The sequence below is a fragment of the Spermophilus citellus genome, assembly GCF_964194105.1.
Source record: "Spermophilus citellus genome assembly, chromosome: 15".
In the NCBI taxonomy this organism is placed as follows: Eukaryota; Metazoa; Chordata; class Mammalia; order Rodentia; family Sciuridae; genus Spermophilus; species Spermophilus citellus.
This window is the reverse complement of record NC_138195.1, coordinates 64,248,997-64,273,280: the sequence shown is the minus strand read 5'-3', so window position 1 is coordinate 64,273,280 and position 24,284 is coordinate 64,248,997. Positions and strand designations below refer to the sequence as shown.

At 40.0% G+C, this 24,284-nt stretch overlaps 1 protein-coding gene across 6 annotated transcripts in view; it reads right to left on the bottom strand.

Moving 5' to 3' along the window:
* PLCE1 (phospholipase C epsilon 1) overlaps window positions 1-24,284 on the bottom strand; it is a 289,115-nt gene that overhangs the window by 19,224 nt on the left and 245,607 nt on the right. For 4 of the 6 annotated variants that reach the window (XM_081267709.1, XM_081267706.1, XM_081267707.1 and 1 more), the window contains 9 exons: window positions 21,066-21,195; window positions 18,047-18,088; window positions 16,787-16,908; window positions 15,797-15,914; window positions 11,616-11,747; window positions 10,055-10,345; window positions 4,828-4,991; window positions 3,060-3,321; window positions 807-925 (listed from right to left, as the gene is read on the bottom strand). In XM_081267709.1, coding sequence (XP_081123835.1) covers window positions 807-925; window positions 3,060-3,321; window positions 4,828-4,991; window positions 10,055-10,345; window positions 11,616-11,747; window positions 15,797-15,914; window positions 16,787-16,908; window positions 18,047-18,088; window positions 21,066-21,195 — 1,380 coding nt within the window. The remainder of the gene's footprint in view (window positions 1-806; window positions 926-3,059; window positions 3,322-4,827; window positions 4,992-10,054; window positions 10,346-11,615; window positions 11,748-15,796; window positions 15,915-16,786; window positions 16,909-18,046; window positions 18,089-21,065; window positions 21,196-24,284) is intronic. The other 2 variants (XM_081267708.1, XM_081267710.1) reach the window with 2 other exon arrangements.

Below are 24,284 nucleotides of genomic sequence, written 5' to 3'. Positions count from 1 at the left end.
CCTGTCAATCTTCTGCGCAAGGTGGAGCTCATACCTTCCTCCACCCTGACCAAAGGGTTGTTCTCAGCCTTGGTCACACACTGGAATCACCCAGGGATCTTTCAAAAGACAGATGCCTGGGCCCCCAGCCCTAGATTCTGACTTAATTGGTGTGGAGTGTGGCTTGGGCACAAGGATATTTTTAAATCTCCACAGATTTGTTCAGTTAAGGCTGATGTGAAGTGCTGAAAAGAAAAGGAGAAAAACCCAAGGAGATAAGATCAAGGACAGAGAGAGAAGAGACCAACAGGAGTAAGGGTAAGAGAAGGCCAGAGAAGAAGGCAGGGCTATTTATAGATGGTGGCAGAAGTGGTCCCAGCCAGTGCCATTATTGTGAGCACAGGTGCCTTTCCAAAACTCCTTACTCCTATGCCGCATCGTCAGATTGATACAATAGCGATCAGATGATTAGACATGTAGACAAGGTAATCAATGGACATACTTTCAAATATATTTTTAAAGAGGAAGCAGAATGAAATTAACCAGTTTATTAAAGCTATGTTTACTGTTTAAATAAACTACCCTAGATTAGTGGACTGAACTCTGCTCCAGTGGTCCTCAGACTTCTGTGGGCATGGGTCTCATGTAGGGAACTTGTGAGGTGGTGTATGTGTAGAGTGCTTTGTCAAGAGCCAAGTTTCAGCTGTTATTACTTCCACGGCCACCCAATTCATGACTCTCACAGACCACTTTGCTATAGCAAAAGAAAGCCCACCTCCAGTGTAGCAATCCCCTCAAACATGCTGATTGAAATAGAACTTAATTACCAAAGAGGCTGGCAAGGTACTGCCAGAGGAATTTTCTTCCATTCTTCTGCTGTTTATAAACAAACTAGAGATTTCCAAGACTTCATTGTGGAGGTTTCGCAGCTGAAGATGTCGATATCCTGAAATATTGTAGAAATTGGGAAAAGCCTATTAACCCAAGTACTATAGAGCTCTGCAAAGAAGATACTCCAAGGAGATTAACAAATGATAGGTAGAAATATCACCTTAAAATGGGCAATAGATGACGACAGGCATGTGACTAGTAGGCATCTTTTCACTGGGAGGGTGCTGTCCGGTACTGTTCCTAACTTAGACTGAAACAGATACTCAAAATTCAAACAAAAATTGGCAGGAAAGGGCTGGGGTGGTAGCTCAGTGATAGAGCACTTGCCTAGCACATGTGAAGCCCTGGGTTTGATCCTCAGCACCACATAAAAAAATAAATAAATAAAATAAAGGTATTATGTTCATCTACAACTAAAAAATATTTAAAAAAACAAATGAGGGGCTGGGGTTGTGGCTCAGTGGTAGAGCACTTGCCTAGCATGTGTGAGACATGGGGTTCGATTCTCAGCACCACATATAAATAAATGAATAAAATAAAGGCCCATTAATATCTAAAAATATATATTTAAAAAATAAAAAACCAAATGAATAAAATAAAGTATAAAAAAGTAACCTCATTTAAAAAAAAACTAGCAGGAAAACCTGATCATTTTGACATCAAGGCATGTGCAGCCAATAAAAGTAGTAAAAAAAAAAAAGTGGTTAAAAAAAGAGTGGTAATGTCAATGTACAGGTAACATGAAAAGTTGCTCATCACATACATTAGAGAGTGAAAACTAGTAACTTGCAAAATACTAAGATTAGTAGGGAGCCTACTGTTTAAAAACATATCTCATGTGTCATATGCACGGGCAGAGAAATGAAGTCTGCAAAAGATGTTCACCTAAAGTGATTATATTGGGGAGATGGAATGATGGATAATTAAAAAATATTTTTTCTATTCCTTTCTTTCTCACATTTCTATAATAACTCTCATGGGTTGAATTGTGCTCCCCATTCATATGTTGAAACCTGAACCTCTAGTACCTCAGAATGTGACTCTATTTGGAGATAGGTCCTTTATTGAGGTAAGTATGTTAAAATGGGGTCATAAGGGTGGACTCTAATCCAATATGACCAGTGTCCTTAGAGGACACAGACATGTGCCCACAGACTAAGATCATCGGAGGACACTTTGAGAAGCTTGGCATCTGCAAGCCAGGAAGAGAGGCCTCTGAAGAGACCAGACCTGCTGCCACCTTGAATCAGGCTTCTAGCCCTTAGAACTGCAGGAAAACAAATTTCTGGGTTTTTGTTTGTTTGTTTGTTTGTTTTTGTACCACTAAGCCACATCCCCAGCCATATTTTTTTTTATTTATTTAGAGACAGGGTCTCACTGAGTTGCTTAGCACCTTCCTTTTGCTGAGGCCGGCTTTGAACTCAAGATTCTTCTGTCTCAGCCTCTTGAGTTGCTTGTTGTGGTATTTTCTTATTAATCCCCCAGCAAACAAATATAATAATTAGGGGGTATTTGCACAATGGAGAAGAAAAATAGGAAATAATTAAGAAGTAGGAAATTGCAATGTGTCTGTGGACCTCAGAGAATGGCAGTTTGAGTGTGGCTGGAGAGATGGGGGGAAACATGTAGAACCTGGTACTTAGTGTAGTTCAGCAGAATTGCCACCTTTGGAAGCTTGTTAGAAAGGCAGAATGTTGGGGCTGAGGTTGTGGCTCAGTGGTAGAGCACTTGCCTAGCACATGTGAGGCACTGGGTTCAATCCTCAGCACCACATAAATAAATACATAAAGGTCTAAAAAAGAAACAAAGAAAGAAAGGCAGAATCTCAAGCCCTGACCCAGACCTATGTAACTGGGATTTGCATGTTATTACCAAAGTGATTCCTGTGCACATCAGTTTGAGAAGCAATGCATGAGCCAGGTGCAAGAAGCCAAAATTCCTCAGAGCGCCACACTAAAGCCAATCCACAAGCCATCAGCCCTGGCCTTTGTTCAAAAATTCTCTTTCCCCTGCTTTCTATCTAATACCACCCTGGCTTCCAATACTGGATGTCTTCCAGGCACCATCTCCAACCATGGCTCACTTTTGCAACCCCCCACAACTCTCCCTTCTTTTCTTTCCTTACTTCATGCCTTCCTTAAAAAAAAGGCCAGGGGTACCATGGGTGCTGCTTGGGATTTTCATTCTACCTCGTTTTAAAGCCTTGAGTGGAATGATTCTCTGAGCAGTTACCGCTGAACTGTTATTTTCCACAACTGCAAAACGAAGAAATACAAGATCTTCAAAGTGAACCCGGAACAGAAACTGTTCGTTCCACATGGGGTTCAGAGTGTTTCGATGGATGGGCTTCGTACGGAAATGACAGCTATCCAGGGGCATGCCCAGTACGTCCACTTCTATGCACGGGCTTCCTGTGCTGTTACTAGGGCACACATTTTGGCCAGAGACAATCTGAAGGGGGAGAAAAAAAGGATCAAGGTCACAGAAGATGAAAGAGAAGGGAAGACAACTTCTGGGTTTCACCACTTCCATCCACAAAGAATGACTTCATGGACAAGGTAAATAGACAAGGTCGGGTACTCATGCTACTGAAATCATATAAAAACTGTTTTGTCAACAGTATTCACTTAACTGTAACCTTTCAACTCAAACAGAGTGTGTTGTCAAAAATTAACTCCTAACCTTCTGTAAACAGATAAAACTACACTCAACTCTAGCTAAAATGGTCAAAGAGAAAAGGAGATGCTGCCCTCCTGTCTTAAGGAGAGAAAGAAAAAACAGGATAGTCAGAAAAATCTTTGAAGAGAAATCTGGTGTGACATAAGCAGACTTCCTTTGAAGAGAGGGAGACAAGATCAAAAGATGGAGAGATGACCTTGTCTCTCTCTTTCCTAACTCCCACCCAGATTTGTTGTTGTTGTTGTTGTTAAGCTAAGAGAGAAAAAAAAGAACAGGAAAATAGAAGCTGGGCATGGTAGTGCACACCTGTAATCCCAGCAGCTGGGGAAGCTGAGGCAGGAGGATTATGAGTTCAAAGCCAGCCTCAGCAACTTAGCGAGGCCCTCAGCAACACAGTGAGACCCTGTCTCTAAATAAAATATAAAAAAGGGCTGGGGATGTGGCTCAGCAGTTAAGCACTCCTGTGTTTAATCCCTGGTACCAAAATCAAACAAAAAACAGGGAAATCTGTTTTTAAGGGGAGTCTGTGGAGTTTTGATAGTAAGTTATTTAAGCAATGAAAGATATAAGAAAAGGCCCAAGAAGAATAAAAGGTAAACTAGAAGCAGGAAAGATGCTTCACTGTATTTACATATTGATGCAGCTTTGTTTTATCTTAGAGCTCATTGGAGCTAAAGATGAGCTGATCTAACAAGGCAAGGAGATCAACTTTTTTTTTTTTTGGTACTGGGGATTAACTCAAGTTGAAGGCCAGTCTCAGCAATTTAGCAAGACCCTCAGCAACTTAACAAAACCTTTTTATATTTATTTTTGAAAAAATAAATAAATAAAAAGGTCTGGAGGATGTAGCTCAGTGGTTAAGTTGCTGAGGGTCTTGCTAAATTTCTGAGACTGGCCTTCAACTTGAGATCCTCCTGCCTCAGCCTCCTGAATCACTGTAATGATAGGCATGTACCATGGTGCTTGGATGGAGCCCAACTTTTATGGGATCTACTCATAGTTATGATTCTGTGGGCCTGAAGACAGACTGACAATCATTAGTACATCAGGTAAAGCAGGGATTTCCTGACTGCACCTACTTGGCTCTGGCAAATTCGGTGCCTGATGACTGCAGCCCCAACCTAACCAGAGCCACTGCTCTGAGAGATAAAGATGTTGTGGGAACTAAATCTGTTCCCACCCGTAATCTGTGACACGTCAGCTTTGCAATGCCATGAATTCAAAACCAGTTTTATTTTCAGGAAGTCTTCAATGCTTCACAACAGTGGCCCTACTTACAGTTAAAGAATAGATGGCAGGCTCCATGTTGTCTAGATCTCTTTCCAGTGGAGAAAACTTCTGATACATGGGGCAGTTCTTGTCCCACAGAACTGGGGGTTTCAATACATAACCACAGCCACCATTTGCCTCAAACATGGAGGCATTTAAATGTAAAGGAAGATCTGCAAAACAAGAAAAAAACCTGATATTGCTCGTCCACTTTGTTGCTTCGGAGTCAGAAATTTAAAGTTCAAAAGAAATTTGCATCAATTTTTTGGAAACTCAAGCATGAAGTGAGATAATCATCCATTCATGTTATCAGTCAGCAAAACCCAGTGTGCGCTAGGTTGTTAGGCACTGCAAATACAGCAGGTAACAAGACATGAAAATCTCTGTCACCATGAAACATACAGTTTATGGAAATGCCCAGTGTTCTTACTCCAAGCCAGGTTCTGCCACATAAAAACTCCCTTTATAAATAGGAATCAATCACTTACATCTGCACAATCTTGCAAAATATCTCATTTTATACTGAGTTTTGGAAAGGGATAGCAGTATTTTCTTATCCCCAAATACCAAATCATGTATGGCCAAGTCTTGCTATTTCAAAGACAAGATAAAATCTTAATAATAATAATAAAAACAGCTGAAGAAACAGCTTTTCCTTAAAAAAAAAATCTCAATTTCAACTCATAAATTATTTTTACCTCTTTTTTTTAATTGTAGTTAAATACAAAACAATCATCATCACATTTGATTCACATCATGTCCACAATCCCCTCAATCATAATCTTTAAGAACTTCACAAAGGCTTTGAATCTTTTGTGGTCAAAATTTTCTTTGGCACAATGCTTTGATGAACAACTGGATTCCTGCACTGTTTCTGGACTCTTCCACACTCACACGCTCATCCGATGGCTCAAGTCTGTATAAAAGTTGCCCAAGTGAGCAAAAGGTTTATGAGACACACCTGACAAATCTTCCCCCTGATAGATTCCTTCCATGTGCAGAATGAAATTTGCTCTGTGGACCAACATCAAGGAAAAGTGTGGTAATCACCTTGGAACCACAAGAAATTGGCCCATACCCTTGTGTCTTGTGTGTAAAAATTTTCCATGTATCTGGGGTTGGCCAAGATAATGTGCAGGAATTCCTGGGATAAGGATGTCTTAGACATAGGAAAGCTCCTGGGGCCTCAGTCTCCTTCTCTGTCAAATTAGTGTATTCAAATAGCAAATTGCTCTGGATCTGCCAGGCCCCTTCCTGTGCTGATTGACTGATTTCATGGAGGGCATGCTGTCTTACTTGCAGGAGGAGAAAATTCTCTTCCCTGGCCATTTTGTGTTGGAGAAAGCAGACATGGCTAGGATGGCTTAGACAGTGAAACAAACTAGCTCACACAGGATAGCAAATATGAAATAGACATATGCAGGTTGAGCATCCCTAATATGAAAATTTGAAATCTGAAATTCTTGGAAACATGAAACTATGAGCACTGACATATTTCACCTGATGAGTGAGCACTAAATATATTGTATAAAATCCTTCAGGCTATGTGTGTAAGGGGAAACACAAATGAATTCTTTATTTAGACTCAGGTTCCATCCTCAGGATGTCTCTCACTATATGTTTATGTAAATATTTCAAAATCTGAAAAAATCCAAATCTGGAACTCTTCTAGTCCCAAGCATTTTGGATAAGGGACACTCAACTTGTATTACTAACAATAGTAAGAGGTGTTCACACTTAACTGATTATAATGTCAACTCCATTCAGATTTGAAGTCTGATCGCATTAGTGCAGTATCTATCCTAATAGTTTTCCAAAACTTTCAAGCACTTTTTCTTGACTAAGTTATCTCATGGTGATCCAATGTGTAAAATAGACCCTTGTGGTAGTGCTCAGTTTGAAATGAAGGTGAGATCTGAAATCTAGCCCTCTTACTGTTTCCTAGGAGTGGTCCCAGAACTTCATCAGTGACTACAGTTTGAAAACCCCTGTTCTAACCAAGTGAAAAAATGTGCATGAATCAGTGTAACTCTACTTACCCTTCTGGATCAATTCATATGATAGATCGAGCATAGCATTACCCTAATAGTCTTCTATTCATTTAGAAACCTTGAATTAAGTAGACACCATTCTCATAATATTTGTCCTTATATTTGGGGTCCAGAAAAATCACAAAAAGTGCAACTATCATGCAATAAAGCATAATGAGTGCTTTTTAAAAAGAAGTTTTTCTTCTGACTGGAGGTGCATATTTACACACCTGTAGGTCCTGTATACAAGGGAGGAATCTGTTCTGTACCCATGTGGAAAGATTTTTGATGGTCTGTTGCCAGCAAAAATCAGGAATTTCCCTACCAGCCTTGGGTCAGTTTCCTGCAAGATTTCTTGTTACAGAGCACTTCTAACCTTCTTGGAGTTAACAGAGCCAGCAGAAAACTGAAGGCCCTATGTCCATAGACAACCCTTTGGAGTACTAGGTCCTCTGAGATCCAGGAAATGGCAAGTCAGACGATTCTGGAGACATATTGGGAGGCTAAAGGCACAATGGGAGGGATCATGGATGACAAAGCACTTTCTAACCTAAGAATTTTTGACTCTTATCTATTTGGAATTGCAATTCACAGAGAAGTAAACACTTGGAAGAGATCTGGACCAAATATCAAGAACTAGAGGTTCTGGTTGCAGTGGGGTTGATAGAAATAATCTGCTCTAACTCAGGGCAGCCTACTGTGTGCAAGGTATTGAACCAGGCTCTGCCCCCAGTTTGCAGAAATGAAGACCATTTTTATAGACAAACATGCTAACACTGCATGTGGCTTTTGCCTTGTTCAGCAAGGGGGATGCTTAATCAATGCTTGCTGCACTGAATCATGGGGGGTTAGCTGGCAACGCTCTCTTCTGGGATGAAAGAATGGAAAGGACCTTGAGGATGAACCATGTAACAGAGTCATCTGCTTCCCCTGAGTGGGCTGTTCGATGTGTCCTGGCTTCCTTTGGGGACATGAAGAGTGTTTAGTGGTGAGTGGAGGACAAGTTTTAGTAGCTTCAGTGTGTGCTACTGGACTGCAGGAGTGGCAACTCTTTGTGGTCCCCTTGAGCTGGGGCTCCCTTTGCCATCAATGGAGCCAGACTGTCTGCATCAGTCTTGGCACTTTAGGAGAAAGGACACATCCAAGACCAAACACACTTCCATTTCTTTGCGAAAATCATTTTGCCAGTTGTTTCAGTGCACTTAAAATATTTCGGTATCATAATAACAAAGGGCGCCAGTAGACACAGGGGTACAGACAGGGCTAGGGATGTGAACCCACAAGCTACTCAGGAAAGATTGAAAAGAAATGGAAAATAAAACTTTTTACAACTCTGAAAATATTTCACCATTATTTCCATTGGTGAGTCCAAATCAAACTTTTTTTAAAAAAATAACTTATCAAATGCACTTAAGGATAGTTAACATCTGTGGAATGCTTTCCATGTGCCAAGCCAGGCACTGGGCTAAGTATGGTACTTCACCTGCATCAGCTTACTTAATTTGAATTGAGAAAAGGAAACAGAACAAGGGGAAAAATACCATGACTGATATCTCTAACCACATGTCTTTGGGGTCAGCCACAAGAGGGTACTATTGGTTGGCACCAGAGGCAGGAAGCTAACTGGTCCCAGACCCACAGCTGTGGGCTGACCTCAGCTGGAGACAGGGTTGTGCTGTGGTTATGGTTCAGCACAGTTAGTTACAATCCAACTCAGTTCACATGAGCTAAATGATAAAGGCTGCTCTTCTATCCAAAGCAGTCTTATGTTTTTTTGAAGAGATTCTAGGAAACATTCCTCCTCAACTCTTTCCTCACCTTCTGTAGCTCTGCTTCTTTCCTAACCAAGTGGAAACAAAACACTGAATTTATCACTGCAAGTCATCCAGTAACCATGAACAAATTAACTATTTTGCCTTGGTTTGCTTCTCTGAGAAATGAGGATCATTTCTTAGGGTTATTGTAAAGATTAAATGAAATAATAGGAATCAAGAATTTAGCATAGTGCCTGATATATTTTAAGCATGCAATAAATGAAAACTTACTCTGAAGTTTTTAGATCTCATTTGAGTCTCATCAACAGTGGAGGAACACGAATGCTACTTTCTCTGTTCATGCAATTCATATGCTTGTTCTCTTTTAATCTGCAACACTTACAGCGCTGACCAGTGCCCTCCACCTCAATTACAAAGGGCTGGAAAAAAGCTAAAATGGTTCTAATTTGCACAATGTTTGGAGTGACCCACCCTTCCTTCCTTCCTTTCCTTCCTTTCCTTCCTTTCCTTCCTTTCCTTCCTTCCTCTCTCAGGGGCTTTCACACTGAGCCACATCCCCAGCCCTATTGTGTATTTTATTTAGAGACAGGGTCTCACTGAGTTGCTTAGCGCCTCGCCATTGCTGAGGCTGGCTTTGAACTCAAAACCCTCCTGCCCCAGTGATTACAGATGTGCACCACCATGCCTGGCAAGTGACACTGCTTTTTGACTGCAAGAACAGTTGTGTAGTGAGACAGATAAAACAAGAGATGTTAAGAAATCCCTGCCCCACAGACAGGCATGGTGGCATTCACTTATAATCCCAGCTACTTGGGAAGCTGGGGCAGAAAGATCACTTGAGCCCAGAAGTTCAAGGCCAGCTTTGGCAACATAGCCAGACCCTATCTCAAAAAAAGAAAGAAAGAGAGAAAGAAGGAAAGAAAGAAAGATCCTTGTCCCAGAAGAGCAAAGAAAGGAAGGAAGGAAGGAAGGAAGGAAGGAAGGAAAGAAGGAAGGAAGGAAGAAAGAAAGAAAGAAAGAAAGAAAGAAAGAAAGAAAGAAAGAAAGAAAGAAAGAAAGAAAGAAAGATAGAAAGATCCCTGTCTCAGAAGAACCTTAAAAACAAAGTGGGGCTTGGGGGGTGTGACCCATTGTACAGGGAAGGATAGTATGTGGGAGGCTCTAGGTTCACTCATCTGCGCCAGCAACAAACGAAACTGAACACAGCTCTGTCAAGAGAAGCCTTGTGTTTAAAAAGTGCTTTAAAGGGGTGGAGCCTCTTCCCTCCAAGTTTTTTCCCTATCATCTTAACTCTGAAACATCAGGGGCATAATTCAGTAACAAATCACATAATGGTGTGGACTCTTGCCCCTTGGCCAAAATGTTATTAGGAGAACCCCATTTACTGGCATACAGAAGCAAAGGAGAGAGGCGCGGAGGCAGGCGCGTTACCATCTGTCTGGTAGTTGAGTGCCACGAGCTGGATCCCATGGAGCCAGAAGAGGAGGGGATTGGGGTTGGACGAGTCGATGCGGGTGGCGGCCGGGTAGGTCCTCAGCAGCTGACAGGCGGTGTGCTGGATCAGTTTCTGAGAATACCTGCGACACAGACGTTTGGCGGCATTTTCATTCAGCGATGAGATATGATAGCATTTGGGAGTTCTAATGATAGCGCTGAGGGATGTGGTTGGGTTCAGAGGGGAAGAAGATTCCTCCCAGGTCTGTCGAATTCCTTCATAGGAACCTAAACTCCCCAAAAGATTAGTCTCAGATTAGTGTCGAAACCTTAAACATTTTAGAAAGATAAACCTGAACGACACCCCCACAAACAGCCATAGCACATGAATACATCAGAATAGATCTCGAATTTTCCTGAAGAGTTAGTTTGCCATTTTGAAACAACATGGTGTCTATTGAGTTTTAAAAAGAGGATAGTGGACTGGGGGTCATAGCTCAGAAGAAAGGCCCTGGGTTTGAGCCCCAGCACCCAAATAAATAAATAAATGTGGGTAGCATATTTATTTATTTAGGTACTAGGAATTGAATCCAGGGGCAGTTTACCATAGAGCAACATCCCAGGCCCTTTTTATTAAAAAAAAAATATATTTTTTTTAAAATTTATTTTAATATTTTAAGACAGGGTCTCCTAAAGGTGCTTGAGGTCTTGCTAAATTGCTGGGATTAGCCTTTAATTTGTGATCCTCCTGTCTCCGCCTTCCTAGTCATGGGGAACATAGGCATGTGGCAGTACACTTGGCTGCAACATAGATTTAAATTCGAATCCTGCAAGTCCTTTGCCTCTATACCTCATCTGCTCTGTGGATATATTGCACAAGTACGCAACAATATATGTACAAGGTTATAAAACCCACAGAAAATGAAAACAGGAAGCATCCCAAAGCTATCAGTGATGAAGTGGTTTAATGACAGTATACCCACACAATGAATTATTAAAGAGAATAAGATAGGTATATGTACAGAAGGTTATGTAAACTTTACAGCAAGTATAAAAGATACACAAGTTTGTTCAGTTACATCCCACTTGGATTATCTTTAAAAGGATCTTTTTTTTTTTTTTAACAAAACACAATAAACTTAAGAGTGGTTACCTCTGGGAAGTAGCACGAGGACACTGAGAGTGGAAAGGAATTTTAATAATACTCTGTATTGTTTGAACTTTAACTATGAGAATTTATTACCTTCACAATAAAAAGTAATTAGAAATAAAATGGATATATCTTCTGGGTAAAGAGTACAGTTCCAAGAACCACTAGAATGTTCCAAGGTGCTTCCAGTTTTTACTTTTGAGGCAAAGGACATTAGACTATCTCCAGTGAAATGTTATTTTTAATGAGTTAAAAGCATAAATTAAAAATATTTATGCCATTAGATAATGTGGACATTCATGAAAATAAAAAAGAATTTCAAAATTCAAGGGAAGTGCTTAGACAGCAAATACATGAATCATTCAGCATGCAGGATCAAGCAAAGATATTGTAAGAAGGTGACTTTACTTTTTCCAGATGTTTTGTTAAATGTTGCTGTCTCCCCTGGGCTCATTCTGCCCGGATTGTTGCCAAAAATGGACTTCCTGCTTTTCCTTTCTTTTCCTCTGCTTGAGCCAGATGCATTTAGAGTTGACAGGCCTGTTCCCATAAAATGAAAATAAATAAGCCAAAAACTTACAGGCAACATTTTCCATCCCTGTTAATGTTTATTTTGAAGTCCTACTACTCCCCATAACTCAGCACAGAAGACCTGCTAGCATTTTTAGCACGGTTAATAATAGTATTGTAGGCAATTATATTGAAGTTTTTATCTCTATAGGCAAATGCAACAAGAAGTGTATGCTTACTGCAGAATAATCACAAGCCCTGTCTCTCTCTTATTCACACCTTACTAGTTGGCAGTGCACCTGAAAGATTTTTTTTAAGAGAGAGAGAGAGAGAGAGAGAGAGATAATTTTTTTAATTTTTTTTTTTTTTTTTAGTTTTTGGTGGACACAATATCTTATTTGTATGTGGTGCTGAGGATCGAACCCAGCACCCCGCACATGCCAGGCACATTACTGCTTGAGCCACATCCCCAGCCCCCTGAAAGATTTTTAAAAGTTGTATGAAAAAAAGTGCTGTAGTCAAGATTTAATTAGTATTTAATTCATATTAGTTACTCAATTTTGAGAGATAAGAGAATGTTTTCAAGTCTGAACTTTAGCATCATATTGTTCAGGTTCAATTCCTTCTGGTCTGAGCCTTGACTTGACACACTCTACCTTCCTTAGTTCCCTTCTTTACAAAATGGGTATGATAAGAGAAATGCACTCATAGGATTAGTTTGAGAATTAAATGGGAAATACAGTGTGATGATAATGAAATTTCATGGCTTCTCTTTCTCCCTCCTGTCCAACCACTCCCTGGATCCTTCATGCCTGGCAGAGTGCCTGGTGCATAGCAGGAACTTGGTGCATATTTGTTGAGTGAGAAAATGAATGCACACCACACAGACCTGGCTCTAAGAGTGACTTAAAGGCTCCAATGAAGCTACAGTTGCCTCCAAATCATTCCCAGGGTCCATAATTGTACCAGTAGGAGAGCAATTCCTTAAGCTGAAGCAGCATCAGAAGCCCTTTTTTTCCGAAACAGAAATATACTTTCAAGAACATCCTCAGAGACAGAATAATGTTTAAAAGCATAGACTTTGGGGTGAAAAAACTGAGTCTCAGAAAGGTGATTTGCCTTTGCCAAAGTCAGGTAGCCAAGGTCCCAGATCTCTGAGCAATGATATTGTCCAGTGATGTTTTCACTATCCAATATTTCTCTTGGCTGTACTCTTTTTCTTTCTTTCTTTTTTTTTTTTTAATTTATTGGTTTGGCTGTACTCTTGACTACAGAACAAGTAAAGACCAAGGAGGTGGCCAAATATGTACCTATAAATGCAAGGAGCTCCCCAGAAGGAGGCAGTGTGATGGGCTGAAGTGTCTCGGGCCTTGCAGCTTGGACAGTGTCAAAGGGAGAAGGAAGGATAGGCCAGGTTGAGTACACTGTGGGAGCAAAAGCCTGGCAGCAGGAAAGACCATGGTATGTGTATATGCTTGATGAGATTTGGGAAGTATCCAGAAACTATGGAGTGGGGTAATATGATAAATGGAATAATAAGATCAAATACTATGCCCTTCTTTTTCTTTTTTCTATTAGAAAAAAGAAAAATAGAGAGATATATAAGATGTAACTGAGAAACAAATCCTCTAAGATAGAAGATAGAAACAACAACAACAACAAAAATCAGCTACTTCCTTGGCCCTAAGAAAGCTAAGGCAGTGTGGTGAAAAGAATGCAGCCCTGGGAATTGAGACACCGAGTTCTGGTCTTGCCTGACACTGCCCAGGTTCATGATTGTGGGAAACTCACTTTACTTCTATGGGTGTCATACCATATGGTCTTGGTGTGCCTAACCACTCTGCAAGTATTTTTGGGTGAAAGGTAAGATATATTGAAAATGATAATGTAACTTATCAATTAAACTAACTGACATTTTCCTCACGTACAACCAAACAAATATAACAACAACAAATGTTTAGAAGGTATTGTAGCAATGATTTCAGCAACGTAATTTAGTTACTTTGAGAAAGGAAATAGAATTGGGGTGAGAAAAAGGTCAGAAACTTTAATTAATAAATCAATTAAAAATACCTATTAAAGGATATGTACTATATAAACAGTATATTTAATAAGCCATCCATATGCTTAGTGTGTGCCTCAAGTCAGAGCAAATAATCTCTTGGCCCTTCTATGGTTCTCTGTTGGTACAGAAAGTTCATCTTTTACACTGACTACAAATATCAATGAGAATTTGTGCACCTTCATTATTCAGTGCTTGGGAGAGAAATGACAAAGGCAGTGGAATGGATTGGGTGTACCCAGTATCACCTGTATTGATGAAGAATAAGAGATGCACTGAGTGTGATTTTTGAACAGGGTGGCCCTCACACTTGATCACACAATTGGGGACATGCCAGTCATGATGACTGACAGGGAAAGAATTTTCCTCCATCATAAAAATAATTTCATGAGGTGCATGTATGATCATAACCTATTTAGGTCATGTAAAGTCTCACTCTGTGAAATGAAAATGTTAGCTTCTTGTATTTCTTTGAAGTATCTGTTTGCTACTTTTTCACTCATATTCTTTTCAACAGAATTTGCTAGCAGATGAGCATTAGCAGCTGCCAATGGTTTACAAACAGTTACTGGAGGAAAACTTAAAATTAAGGAATCTCTGGCTCCCTACCCCCACCATGTGTGAAAAGGCCACTATTGCCAAATATTTTTAATAGCCCAACACCTTTGTCCCATTTGCCAGGTACAGTGTGAGAACTGCTGCTTAAGCTAAGCTCTGATGAGTGCAGCCCATCTTGAGAAGATGAGGTTTGGCATTTTAACGCCCCTCTCTAGGCCAAGTTTATATACTCTGTTACTAACATTTAGACTAGTCCTCCAATCCCAGCTCTTTCCTGTCCTCAGAAATCTTGTGCAAGGGGATTCTTTTTCTTAGTATAAGAAGATGAATTTTTCTGATGGCCATGTATTTGTGGACTTTCCCACCAGTTGGTGCCCCATTTGTGGGACACATAACTGGGTGAATTAAGCTCACTGGTAACATCCCTATCAAGAGGGGCAGAGTATAGGTATGCTTCAGGGCATGACTTCGAAGACAAGCTTCAGAATCATAAATTTACTATTTGCTAACTTAAATGAACACTTTTTTGAAGAAATGGTTCATCAACATAAATTCATTGTACTTTTAGAAATGGCCATTTGGGGAAACTTCCTCCCCTACCACAACCCCATCCTTGGTCCTTGCAGTTTAGGTAGAACCTCACTATGCAGCTCAGGGATTAAGGGTGTCATTTGCCTAATGCCTCCAGACTATCAGAGCATAGCATCTTCTTGGCCACAGTGCTTGGTTAAGGTTTGGGCAAAAAAAAAAAAAAAAAAAAAACAAAACAAAAAACAAAAACAAAAACAAACAAACAAAAAAAAAAACAGTGAGAAACTTCTGCTGGAAGCTTTGAAGAAGCAATTGCACTGAAGCCAAGTCTGGAAGTGTGAAGTGCTAGCCTGCTATGGCTACCTTACAACCACAAAGGGAAGAAGGCCAAAAAAGTGGAGGAAAATTGACAAATGGGGAGAGAGAAAGCATGTGCCCTGGATCAGGCTGCACCTGAAACTCATACATCTTTATTGATTTCTGCATCTTTAAGACAAGAATCTTAACTGATACCCCCTGAAAACTTGGGCAAATTATTTGTTTTATTTAAAAATGGAGATAATACCACTGACCTCATAGAATTATTACGAATAGTTAAAGAGAGGATTTATATAAAATATTAGGCACAAATCCTGGTGCTTAAGTGTTTAATAAATTTTAATTGTTGGATCTTATAGATGTTATTATCAATTATTCACTGTTATGAAAAGACATTGTGTAGTTTGGAAAAATGAATATTCTATGGTATTTTTCTTCATGTGCATCAAAGCAAATAACAACAACAATAATAAATATTTAGAAGGTATTATAACCATTAATTTGGCCACACAGTTTATTTTGGAGCATTCACAATGTCTAATCAGATAAACAGGATATTTTCTTCCTTTGGTATCTTTGACTGTTATAGATGGCATTGCCTACATTTTACCTGGAAATTTTACTGCTTGGCAATAGATGACAAGGTCAGAAAGCTCTGGTGCAATCTGTCTGCTTTCTTTTTTATTCTGAGGAAGATAAAATTCTTCTCCCAGTTCCATGTCATAAACCTATCAAGAGAAAATGAGACCGTTTTCCGTGGTAGGTAGAAGTCACTCGCCTGTGCATTCCCAACGCTCTTTACCTGTACTTTACCTGGAGGGTCATCAGTGTCCTCCCCTGGCTCAGTACATACCTGCACTGGGGTCCTAACACCTCACCTGGAGTGAAAGCTTTCTGAGGGCAAGAATGAGACTCATTCATCCTTCAATTGCCTTGGGGCATAACCCACTGACTGACACAGGGAACAGCCCTAGAGAATTGACTATGTGTCTATGGTGGCTCAACTTCTTTACATATTCTATGACTCTGTCATCCAACAATGTCACTCACAACAACTCCTTCTGTAGATCCGCTCAGTCTACATGCTGTGAGGCCCTTGAGGGCAGGGTCTGGGGATCCCATTTATCTTCCTATTCTTGGTGTTATTCCTCTTTAACACTTCACAAGTTGCCTCCCTTTTATTTTCTTGGTTGTTATAAATGCATTTAAGACTTCATGAAATCCCCTGAACAACCAGGCTGTCCTCTTGGCCTGAATGCCCTGATTCTGTCTGTTTGGCCAAATCTTCCTTCTCATATGTCACCTTCCCTGAGGGCCTGTCCTTGATGCTCTGATAACACAGGGCAACTGCTATTCTTTGCACATGTCCACAGGTCTGTCTCCATCACTGACCCACCTCCCGTGCCGCTTCAGTGTCTGCCATACGTACACCTTTGGTAGGTATTGGTGGGATGAATCAAGACCAACTTTCAATGGCAGGTGGGTGTCTCATTTTATCACTTTGGCATCCATGGGTCAGCGAGGGCAAAGGTGAAGGGAAAGGTAGGAAGGAAGTGAGTACCATAGTCCAAATATTATTTAACAGAAACCATCCACCCACCTTTCCTTTGTTGTAAGCAGAGTTATCTGCCTTCTTTATCCGCTTGGGAATTTCTTCATTGTACTCAAACTGAAGCTTGTCAGGACATGATTTATTTTCAGGTCTGTCTTCCAGAATGTTGTCTGAAAATGTGTTAGCAGGCTTTAGTAACGAAGAACCAAATGTGACACTTAAGGGCAACATGTACTTCATTGTGAGGGCAGCCAGACATTTGTACTTGTCTGCGAGACCAAGGCTCTGTCTACATGATACCAAAATAATGGCTTGAACCATAATTTTAGAAATTGGGTTGATATATTTAATTTCAATTTAACTTACGAATTTACCAGTTATTTTAATACCATATAGACACAATCTAAACGAGAGTGATCATTTTCAAACAGATGGTTAGAACTCTGCAAATGCTGTGGGAAATATTTTGCATCAAGAAGCTGACGGCACAAGTCTGGGAAGGATTTAGTGGTTAAAGCACTTCTAGACAGTACATATATGATTTAATCACCCTCACCTTGAAAGGAAGCTATTGGCTTCTCTTATTTTGAGAAATGTCAAAACCAGTGTGTGGCAGGGAAAGGGGACACTTATTGTTCTATGCAATTTTTACAATTTATTGGAAAGCAAAGTCTTCGCAATTTTAATTATTAGGTAAAATCTTAAGAACAGGAATTCAAACTTGTAAATATATCTAAGGGTGACAGATTATTTTTTGTTTTGCTCTTTTTTTTAGCATTTCTAATCAGAATGACTGTAAAAGTGTGAGTTATCATGATTATCCTCTTTTTCTTTTCTTTTTTTTTTTTTTTTTTTTTTTTGGTACTGGGGATTGAACTCAGGGGCACTCAACCACTGAGCCACATCCCCAGCCCTATTTTTTTATTTTATTTTATTTAGAGACAGGGTCTCACTGAGTTACTTAGCCTTGCTGTTGCTGAGGCTGGCTTTGAACTTATGATCCTCCTGCCTCAGATTCCCAAGCCACTGGGATTTCAGGCATGCGCCACTGCACCCGGCATGATTACACTCTTTTAACATAAAAAACAAAAAAGCGAATTTCTCACTCATCAGACTACAAATGCTTAGACCAAAATATCCTTATAGCAAATCAGGGCCATGCAGGCTGCCAAGAAGTAAACAAGACCAATCATTTCATTACATTTGTATTCATAAAAGTGTCACAACTTCATGCTCATCAGGCCCAAGAGATCAGAAACATAATGTTGATACCCATGCAGTTAAAATGCCCATATAGATGGTGTTTACCTTCCTGACTGTTAGGAGCAGGGGAAGCAGTAAGGACATCTGCTACAGAAAAACAGAGTCAGACAGGGTGTACAAGTAAGGAGAACTGAGATGAAAAGCCAGATAAATTAAACTAAGGCATGAAGCAAAGCATAAATAACAGCTTAGATCACAAGATAAATGAAACAAGAAATGTTTGGTAGATTTACTATTTTGACTATATAGGTACGCAAGAGCTAGCAATAAATATATGCAAACATTATTAATGTTAATCATGCTCTCAGTAGCCACATTCATATTACATATTTTCAGTTACGGACTGTTGTGATACTCCCAGTATAAGTTTAGTTCAATGAACAGAAATCAGTTAATTTGTTAAAATCTTGCAGTTGTTGTCATAAAATATGCATATATTAAGTGGTAAATTCAAACTTGTGCTCCAGTGTATGTTCAAAACTAGTTGAAGTAAACAGTAACATTGGAGTGGAAATTAAATGAAATAAAAATCCATTAAGAATTTATTATCCAAAAGGCAGAGTAGCAATTAGTAGCAACCTCAAATACATGACCCTCCTTGTGACTTCCTTAGGGTTTTCTTGAAATAATTCTGTGACTAAGGATCATCTCACTTTTATAGCCCAAAGTGGCTTTAGATTCATTCCTTTATCTTGTGGGTATGAAAACTGAGGACTAGAGCTGTCATAGAGACACACTGGGGACCCTGACTATAGAGATGGGTTTCCTCTGTGGCCCTCAGGAGGCTGATGAAACTCCTACAAATGTGTGCAGAATTTTGAGAGCACATTTATTTCTCAGAGGTGACTGGTCACAGCTTCTAGTTTCTCAAAGGGACTTATTACAAAAAGCATGGAAAATTTTGAGATCCCCCTAAGAGGCAGCCTCTACAGTGGGCAGAATTCTATTTTCTTCTCATCCCAACTGGAAAAAGTGGAGATGGTAGAGGAAAGTAGAGATGAGCACAGTGCTAGGATCACCATGGAAAAACTACACTAGATAAGGCATTTAATAGTCACATATGGAAGCCTTCATAGGACAAGCTTCAACAAGGCACTGCACAACTGCAAGGCCTATTTGGGAATCAGCTAGTCAGTGGGATCTTCAATGAAGTGGGAAATAATCACGTGTTGGGAGTGGATTGAAGTTATCATAGATCATAGTATTAGTGCTAGCACTTGAGGGTGAGGGAGAAAATTACCAAACACTTTACAGAAACTTTTTATTGTATATTAGTGGTACCTAAACCAAGAAGGTGAGAGGACATTGTCCAAGGTCTCACAGAGCCTGATGGGGTCCTCTTTTTCACTGATAGAAAAAAAAAATACAGGGCTGAGGCTGTGGCTTAGTGGCAGAGCACTTGCCTAGCATGTGTGAGGCCCTGGGTTCGATCCTTAGCACTGCATACAAAAATAAATAAAATAAAGGCATCCTGCCTGTCTACAACTACAAAAAAACTTTTAAATAAAAGATGTTAACTTTATTAAAAAAATACATACAACTATCTTAGAAATTTAGTGGGGTAGGATTAAATTTTACTCTAATTGAAAAAAAAATAGATCCTTCTTCCACCTGTTCATTTTGTCATTTGCAAATAAAAAATGCCTATAATAATAATGATTGTAAAAAGCCTTCTTCTTTCCTATTCTCAAAAGTACAGAAAGTGCACAGGAGTAATTTATGATGGAGAGTGAATGTGTTTTCCACTAGACTAGTTTCTTACAGGGTTAAATAACATCTGCATTGATTGATTTCTTCATTGTGGTTTTCATTTCATATCTGTATCAATTTTTCTTCTATGGGACATTACCACAACTGTAATAAAAGTCCATGGGGAAGAATAAGTCTACATAAAAATGTCCACATTTCCATCACTTTTCAGGAACAGGCTGTAAATAAGTTGCTTTTGACTCCTTTCAATTTTCTCCCTTTTTATATCTGGTTAGTTGTGACCCTTTTATTATCTCATGGAGTTTTGGGTCAAGTAAACTGGCTTCTAGTTGATGTTAGGAAACAAACAACTATTATGAAGAACAAATATTAAATGGTTGCAGCCTGATATTATATTTTGGGTCAGAAAAAGACAGGACTGTCATCAGTGATGGAGGCTCATGGAACTGAAACATGATTGGAGACCACCTGAGAGTGAGGAGCAGATATTGAGAGGAAGGTGGCTGAGTCGTCATGCCAGTAGTTAAGTGGACAGTATTCTGGGGCTACCTATATACTTAGCAAAACAATTAGTCAATGGAGAAACAACATATGCTACATATATAATGTTTATATAAGTAGGAACCTTGGCATTTTCTCATTACTGTATTGCTTTCTTTCAGAAGACACCAAACGAAACAGTTATATATCAGCAAAGGCGTCCGAGAAAACATTTTGTCATCTCTAGCAAATGGCACTAATTTAGAGCAAATGAAACACTTGAAACCTAATTCTTACATGAGTAAAGTCCTTTACTGGTAACCTGTGGGTAACATCATTCATTTGACTTTTTTGGTATTATGTCATTAGCCATCCCTCATGTCCACCCCCTCCCTTTGGTGGGGCCAGAAGGAAATGTCTTGTTGGTTTAGTAATCTGAGAACCAGGAAGGGAAGGGGAATGAGGTGCTTTTATTTCTATCATCCTAGAAAAGTCTTGAGTCGAAATGAGAGAGACAGCATGGAGTGGTGATGCTGCCCCCTATTGGCAGTGGAGGAGAAACTGCCCAGAGCCTCAGCCACATCAGAAATGAAGAGGGTGGAAGTGAATTTCTCTGCTACAATTCTCTTTCTCTAGGAATGTGCTCCCTGCACCATCCTCTTCTCTGGGTTGTGGTCATGATGGCTGACAGAATAAATCACTTTCCTTCCTTGCTGCTCACTAGGTTACTGGAATCAGAAACTTTCAGACAATATTATAAAATTTGTATTCTTGATCTATAGAACTCCAGACTTATATGAGATGGGGTGTGAGAGAAAAGGAAAATCATTCAAGTTTTCCTTTACACACAGCATTGGACTCTTGTTTCTCTTACCATCAGAAAGGGATTCATAGTCATAATCATATTCATCCTCTTCATCTTCCTCTTCCTCATTATTGGCAGGTGGGGGATTGGCATTCCCACCATTATAAGCCTGTGCTTGCATGGATGCTAACTGATGAGCCTGTAAGAAAGAAATAATTAAATACTAAACATGCCAACCAACTGAACTTTCACTTAGAACTGTCAAAACTACCACCTAAGGCTTACTACAGCAATTAAAAGTGGATTACCCTATTTTGATTCATTTGAGAGAGGAACAAAACCATTTGAAATGCAATGTCAAAACTTGGACAAATGTCAACATTCTTACAGGAAGAATACTGGAGCTTTTAGAAAGGATCACAAGGCACCTGGGTGTAGTGCCCAGCTCCCTAGGCTCCTGGAGCAAATCCTCTGAGAGAAAACTTTGGTGCCTTGAAAACCCAGGATCCATCCTTAATGACTGAAGATGTGAAACAACCCATCAATTCTGGAACAGTCCGTCTCTGCTAAGACCCATCCCCCTCACTTTTTATTTTTCCTTCTTAAAATAATATGAAGAGTCCTCTGACCTTAAGAACAATATTAGGATCTCTATGGGCAAAGATCAAAAGAAGCGTTGCCAGTTTGAAGAAAGCTCTTTTTCAACAGACTTTATCCAAACTGCAAATCAGATTAAAAAAAACAGGCTTAGAAACTTTGGGAAATTTGATGTTTTGTGGGGAGGGAGGTCATTTATTGACTAAAGAACACGGAATTTTGTGTATATTGTATTTATACATATATACATATATTTATACTTGCATAAATGTATGTATTCATATAATTATATAATTGTGTACTTGTTCTATATATGTACAAAGTATAATTATATATCATGATATTAGTGAAAGAAAAGATGTTATATGTTAACACAGCAGGGGTTCTTGATCCATTTGTGTGTCACAAATCCTCCTGGCAGTCTGGTGAAGTAGAATCCCTTCTCAGAATGATGTTTTAGATGCAGAAAATGAAATGATTACAAAGGAATTAAATAGTGTTGAATAGAGTTGTCAAAGGGTTGAAAAACAAATTTTGTGCTGTGAGGATAAATGCGCTCTTTTCTTATTTACTTATTTATTTTTTTGCAGTGCCGGGGATGAAAACAGGGCCTCATGTGTGCTAGGCAAGTGCTCTACCACTGAGCTCCACATGCAGCCTCCATCCTTTTTTGTGAGAGGGAGTCTTGCTACAATGCCCAGTCTGGCCTTAAATTCCTGGGCTCAGTTTCCCCAAGGAGCTAGGACTACAGTTGTATGCATTTCTTCATTAACACAGTAGAAAACATATAGTGGTAGGTGAAGTGATGTTTTTGAAAATATGATGAGCATAAATAATTCTTGGTGATGTTAGTGATGACCATGAAGTTATCTGAAAAAAAAAAATCTGTCCTCTCTACTGTTAACAAAGACAGGGTGCTGCCAACACTTGTAGTGGTTTGTTCTGATGTTTATAATCAGAGGAAATGCTAAATTTCAGCTAGAGGTTAGTAAAATGAAAGATGTAAAATGCTTCCACTTGCATCCAAGAGCCCCCTGAGTTCTAACTGTGGGTATTATCAAGGTTAAGAATTCCTGTAAGAAAGGTTATATTTGGCCCTGGAATTTTGTATGTTTTCAAATGATTCTCTACATTTTATAAAATATGGTGATATTTTATAAAATGATATTTGAAGGAAGATAGAGTGTGGCTATTGTCTATATCCAGATATAATGTTTTACAATGCAGTCCATGCCAGATAATTGGATATTGTCTAGGCCAGGATTTCTCAAAATGGGTTTTATAGAGTTCTGTGGGTGTTAATAGCTGATACGGAAAAACTGACAATTCAGTAACCACAAAACACAGTGAAAGTTTGGAAACGGTAGCTTAACCAAACCAAAACACGTTCCCACTCCAGGGCTTCCCATAGCCTTTATTTAATATGCTAAAGGACATTGTGATTCTTCCAAGATTTCCAGAGCAGCAGTTCTCATGCTTATTTAACCCGGGAATCAATCTACTTTCTTCCTCCCTCTCTTTCCCTGTATCCTTCTTTCCCTCCTTTGCTTTCATCCTTTCTTTTTCTCAGAGTGTCTAATAGGACCAGTGCTCTTCAGAACTTAGGGAATTCTGTTCTAGGCACAAGTGAGCCACAAAAGCAAGAGTGTGTATCACTGATAAGAGAAAAGGCCTGACTTGATGCACTTGGCTAAGGCCAAGTTCTGGGTGGGAATGATGATGCACAGGGCCTGGCAGACCCTCCTGCAGAAAAGTGTCAGAACCATGTGGAGGAAGGATGCTACCCAAGGACTACAAACAGCAGTGTCGGGAAGCTGTGAGCCAAGGCCCTGAAATTCTTGAATACTTCCAGGGGGCAGGAAGCATGGAAGAGGTGGCTGACCAGCTAGCCAAGAGCGGATGCCCTCCTCCTTTGCAATAGTCTACTTATTCTGAGGCAGAAAAAGAAAGACCGAATGTGGGGAGCCATTCTGACCGTGATTGGGTGACTCCCGTTAAGGGCCTGAGGCACTCTGGCTGTGTCGGAGTTATCCCGACCCTTTCCTGATGAGAGAGCCCATCCGTGTGGGGGTGTGCGTGACCACTGACCCCGGAGACCCAATCACTGACCCTGACCTTGGAGTGCAGCCCCCCCTCAACCTTCATTGGATGGAATTCTCCCCTGAATCTCTTGTCCCCCAAATAAAAGGCTACTCCCCGGCGTGTTCGCTCTCTCTCTCTCCTGCTAGCCCAGAGTAATCCTCGCTGCCCTGCTGGGCGGCTGGAGGCGGGAATCAGGGAGGCGAGCCGTCTCGGACCTAGCAATGTAAAATAAGGTACTGTCTGTGTGTTTTATTTTGATCTCTTCTAACTAACTTAATGCCAGAACCTCATTAATGAAACCACTGTGCAGGCCGCGTGGTAGAACCGAATCCTTGCATAAAAGCAGCTCAGATATGGATTAGAGGATTTGAGCTTGGGCTCAGATGAGGAGACTGCTCCTATGGGGCCAGGCAAGAGCCATGTCTCACTCTTTTCTGTTCTGGCACCTGGCACAGAGCCAGCCATCAATAAAGAAAGAACTTTTGAATTTAGGGAACTGGAGTGTAGGACACATGGTAAGACTCTTAGAGAATTCTGTAGGATGTAGTCAGGAGGCCTCAGGAACAGCCTGAGGCAGAATCTGGGATCTAGAAATCCTGCCCGGAGTCA